Source organism: Montipora foliosa, chromosome 14 (genome assembly GCF_036669935.1).
Source record: "Montipora foliosa isolate CH-2021 chromosome 14, ASM3666993v2, whole genome shotgun sequence".
Lineage (NCBI taxonomy): Eukaryota > Metazoa > Cnidaria > Anthozoa > Scleractinia > Acroporidae > Montipora > Montipora foliosa.
In genome coordinates, this window is record NC_090882.1 from 13,462,848 (window position 1) to 13,467,847 (window position 5,000).

The window sequence follows — 5,000 nt, forward strand, 5'->3', positions numbered from 1 at the left end:
GGCTGTGAAAGTTTACAAACACGTGTATGGTATGGCATAACTAAAAGCATGACATAATTATCATTGAAATTAATTAGCGCAAGTTGGATATGATACGGCAAATTTGCCAACGAGGCGCCTCGTGCCGAGTTGGCTGTGATATTTCTAGCGCTAGAAATCCTGGGAAATCTATATGAGGTAAGCCCAAGTCATGGAAATGAGGCCACACAAGGGAAAAGAAAAATCATTGATCAATTCCCATCCTGTCCAGAGATTGTCCTTGCTATTTTTCGGGGGAAAAAAACGACCGCCGGAAATACGTCTGCGTTCGCAGGCTAGGTCTTAGGGCAAAATGAGAAATGCTTATTTAGTGTTTTTTTATTCTTATTTCATCTGAGCTCAAGAAGGATCGAGGGCAAACTTCATAATATCCTCCGGAGGTCTAGGGGTGGAAGGTCTTAACCTTTACCAATCGTATAACACAGAGATGAACAGGACATCTTATGAACTTTCGCTTGCAACGACAACAAAGCTGTGGTCTCTCACAGTGCAACGGATTCCTGTCATTCCATTCGGTTGGGTGCACGTATGCATCACGTGGAGTGAGGCCTGGGGACTACGATACTACGAGAATGGCCTTCTCATCAAAACACAACTAACCTTTGAAGGAGAACGCAGATCTCATAACCAGAATCAAACACTTGTTGGAAGATCAACTTCCGTAAGTGTCAGTTGGACACAATTTCATCTCCAAGTGTCTGAGCTAATGTTTTGGTACAACGTTTTGTCAGAAGCAGCAGTAAAGGAGACTCTCAAGCTAACAGGTTGTGCATTACCTTACACAGGAGTATACTGTATGAGAGTGAATCCCTTATATTTGACCCTATTCTGATGAACATTTTAAAAATCTATTATTAGTTCTGTTAGGAGCCCACGACGAGGAGCGTACAACTAAATTGTCCTTGTGGAACGGCGTTTTTGCAGAGCCGAGTTATTTTTAGACTGATTTTCCCGCAAAACAAGAACTTTCCAGCTAATCACAAGTCTTGTATGAGAAATTGTGGGATTGAGAAAGGTCAGTCGTGCAAATCTTATTTGAGAACTCGTCAAAAAATAGCTTGATCTGTAAAAATACTGTTACGTAGACTAAACTGTAGTGGAGTCTGTTCTGGGTCTGTGTCATACTGCGTGATTATATTAAGAAGGACATTTTGTTGTGGCCTGCAAGAGCAGAACAAAGTGAAAAAAGGAGCGTGGTCAGTTGAAACCATTTGACTCCTAGGATTGATCTGTACGTAAATTCTCCTCACAATTTCAATGAAATGTCAGTCAGACAGGTATTATTATCAGCTTACCAGAAGAACTGATCGTGATGTAAAGCCAAACTCTTATGACTACCAAAAAAAGAGGAGGGGGGGGGGGGGGGCATCATACTGCGTCAAACAAAGGGTACTCACCAGATTATGGTGTTTTCGCCACCTGAATATTGTAGGTAGTTTGCTCAAAGGTTTACAAAGAAGGGGGGGGGGGGGTCACACCGACACCCCAGGACCCTCCCCCCCTCCCCCTAGCTACGCCCTTGCTACCCAACAAATAAATCCATATTACAAGTTAGGAGAATGAACGTTCCAATCAATTGCAATCGTGGGAATGAAAGGGTTAACGTGAAACTGGACGGCGCGGTCATAAGAACAACAGATAAAAATAACGTTCACAGCATGGGCGCAATTTCAAAATAAATTTCAAATAATGATTATCATTGGGCACTCTGCTTGTCTTACACAAACAAAAAAATCAAGCGAAAAGAACAAACAAACAAACAGACAATCGATCTCAGAGAAGGCGGAATTAAAGGGGCACTGTCATGAGCTGCGTTTGCTCTCGAGCCCACGGAAAATTCGCCGAAGTTTCTTTTTTGTTCACAGATGGCCCTCCCCAGTGGACACCATTTTGAATTTGTCGATTCAACTTGAAAAAAGTTAACCTAACACTTTTCAAGTTTTCACAAGACGCTAGTGTATGCGCTTCTCGTGACAGTTTCCCTTTAAGAACAATCAAGTGTCACAAGTTCCGCAACTGAATCTCTCGGTGATCGGTTTAAAAGTTGATGACGTAAATCAAACAGAACTGCGAGATTTCATATCCATACTTTCAAAAGCAAGACAATCTATCGCATTGCCTTTGGCAAGAGTGGGCCCAAAAGTTTACCCTCAAGAGACTTGGATTGAGGAGAAAGTAAAATCATTTAGTTTATATCGCTTTTTTAGAAATCACATCAGGATTCTACAGTTTGTTGGATTTTCTGTCTTTTGTATCTTTTTTTCCCGATTTCGGTTTAAAGGCCACAAAATACGAATTTCGTATTTATAGTAAATTTGATTCCTATTTAGGTATTTGTTCCTTTTTAATACGGATTTGCGGTTTTAAGTATCCTCTTTTGTCCTCTTCTCAACTGGTTTGATTTTGTAAATCAGGCATCGTTAAGACAACGAAGTTTCGCTTCAGTTGTCATCTCTTTATTCATGCATGTCAACTCATCTTTGTCTCATCTTTTGCCGGATTTTTCAAAGTGCGTACAACTTTTTCTTTCTTCTCTTTTTCTGAGGAAACGATAAAGTTATTAAATAACAAAATAAACAGGATGTTACATTTCCATCGTAGATGTGAACAGAATCTGGTTGCCTGAAACTGAACAGCCTGATATGGATTTGAAATGGCAGCAAAGTACAAGTTGTACTTCAACCAATGATATAGTACCTTGCCAAGGAAGTAAGTCATCACCCGGTTTCTCGAAAGTTCCTAAACTTTTCGGGTGTCACAAATCCCTCGGTATCTTAAGGAGGGAGAGATTTGAAGTCATCAATTTACATGCACCATCCTTTTGCTTTTAGTTGTCTCGAAAGCATACTAAAACAGGAGGGGCGCTTTCCATTCCACCAGAAGTATTATTTTAGTTAAAAATTTAGATAATTTCATGTGGCGAATGGGACAGCACAGCTTTTAAAACACGCAGTTAACAGTTTCGGGCTCGAAAAGTTAGCGGGACTATCGAGAAACGGGAGCAGGCGAACGATTATCTACCTCTCACCGAAATAAAGTTACCCGTCGACAAAATTTTAACTGCCCTTAAAACACTTCCCTTCATTTTTACTGTTTTAAACTGATACCAAGAGAAAATGAGGGGACAGAGAGGGAGGCTCAGGGCGTTGGCCGGGATATGTCATGTCCACGAACGTTATTTTTAGACGAGTGGAAGTCTTTGTTCTAGCGGAAGTCTGTCTTCCGAGACGACCACATGCAGTCTTGCCTCGCTCACAGGTTCTTAGTGAAAAGAAAATGCGGCGCACGTGGAAGGCTGATTAACATTTATTTTCTTTCAAACATCAGACCGAGGTTGGATTGCATGCGGACGTCTCGGAAGACAGACTTCCGTTAGATCAAAGACTTCCGCTCGTCCAAAAATAACTTTCGTGGACATGACATATCCCAAGGGCTGGACAGTGAGCCTCCCTCTCTGTCCCCCAGGTGTATAAATGGGTATCGGCAAATTTAATGCTGGGGGTAACCCTGCGATGGACTAACATCCCATCCAGGGGGGAGTAGAAATACTCCTAGTCACTTCATGCTACAGTAACCGGAGATAAGGGCCAGCCTGATGGGTCACTAGGCTCGTAGCAGACTTTTATTTAAAATAGGGCTTGTCCAATGTGAGAAGATTCATCTAGTGAAGAGATCTTCCCAGGATAGCTTTATTAAGCTCTGTTAAGCTCCATTAGGGGGATAAATTGCTCTCCAGAGCATAACTCGATTGGTTTGCTTTGAGTTTATCACTGATTTAATTAACTATTCTTCCAGGGACGAAGAACTTTATGTATATCGAATCTTCCTTCCCGCATGTCAAAGGCGACAAAGCACGCCTGATTAGCCGTGTTACAGTACCAGTAAGAAATTGCTTTACGTTCTGGTACTTCATGCACGGAAAGACAACAGGAAGGTTAAACGTTTACTTGCGAGAAAAGAGTTTTAACAACCTTGGAGAAACACTCGTTTGGCGGCTTGCTGGGTCACGTGGTGACGAATGGAAAAAGGGAGAAATTCCTATTAAAGTGGATAACGCATACGAGGTATTATACATTCTTTAGTCAATGCACGCAGTCTTAAGTGAGGTGGCTCAAACCAGTTTCAACAATTTGGAGAGAATGTCTTAATAGCAGGATTAACTCTACCACTTATTAATGTGACGTAGTAGGTTGCCATGGCAACAAAAGAGCCATCTGAAAACACTCTCTCTCTTGTTGGAAAGTGAATAGCAAAGCATAGAAAGAGGTTGTAGTGAAGTAAAGCCCCTGTTTGGGTTGAGGGGGGAGGTGGGGGTAAGGGTGGGGGTGGAGTTGCGCAAAAAAGTAGGCCGTAAGAAAAGGGTAAGTGACAAATTTGAATTATTTTGGTAGGTTTTATTTAGGCGGAATAGTTCTTTCAAACGGCGCGCATTAACGTAGCTGACCTTAATTAAACGGTCATTCCTTTTCAGATTATTGTGGAAGGAGTAATTGGTGGTTACCATGGTCACATTGCAATCAGTGATGCAGCCTTAACCATAAATGAGAACTGTTCCTTTGCTCCAAACGAGGCTACGCCCTACGCACATGGTAGATGCTTTTTAATGCTCAATATTACTTGGTATTACTTTATCGCTAGGGTTCAGTTTCAACGCCTATTGAGTTTTTCCTTAACTGAAAAATGTTTAGTAAGGCTAGAATCATGGACAAAACTGTTGAGAAAAACCAGTTTTATGCACGCTTGACTGGATACTAGAACTGGCAATTCTTACAAACCCACAAACCGCCACGTCAAAGTTGATCAGGGGCAGTGCGTTGCTGTCCTTTGCCGTAGGGGTTTCCTAAGGCAACATAGTATACGGAGAGGGTTATATATATTTGTTGAGCTCCAGAACGCAGAAACCGCATCATTGGAATTTCCTGTCCTTTAGACACATTTTGTCAATGAGTTTGTCCGAGATT

The 5,000-nt window shown here is 41.7% G+C and overlaps 1 protein-coding gene across 1 annotated transcript in view; it reads left to right on the plus strand.

The window, feature by feature from the left end:
* LOC137984448 (uncharacterized) overlaps positions 1 to 5,000 on the plus strand; it is an 80,502-nt gene that overhangs the window by 15,874 nt on the left and 59,628 nt on the right. The window contains 5 exon segments of the mRNA XM_068831622.1: positions 1 to 29; positions 378 to 863; positions 2,641 to 2,748; positions 3,835 to 4,103; positions 4,511 to 4,628. The exon segment at positions 1 to 29 is cut by the window's left edge and continues 116 nt beyond it. Coding sequence (XP_068687723.1) covers positions 1 to 29; positions 378 to 863; positions 2,641 to 2,748; positions 3,835 to 4,103; positions 4,511 to 4,628 — 1,010 coding nt within the window.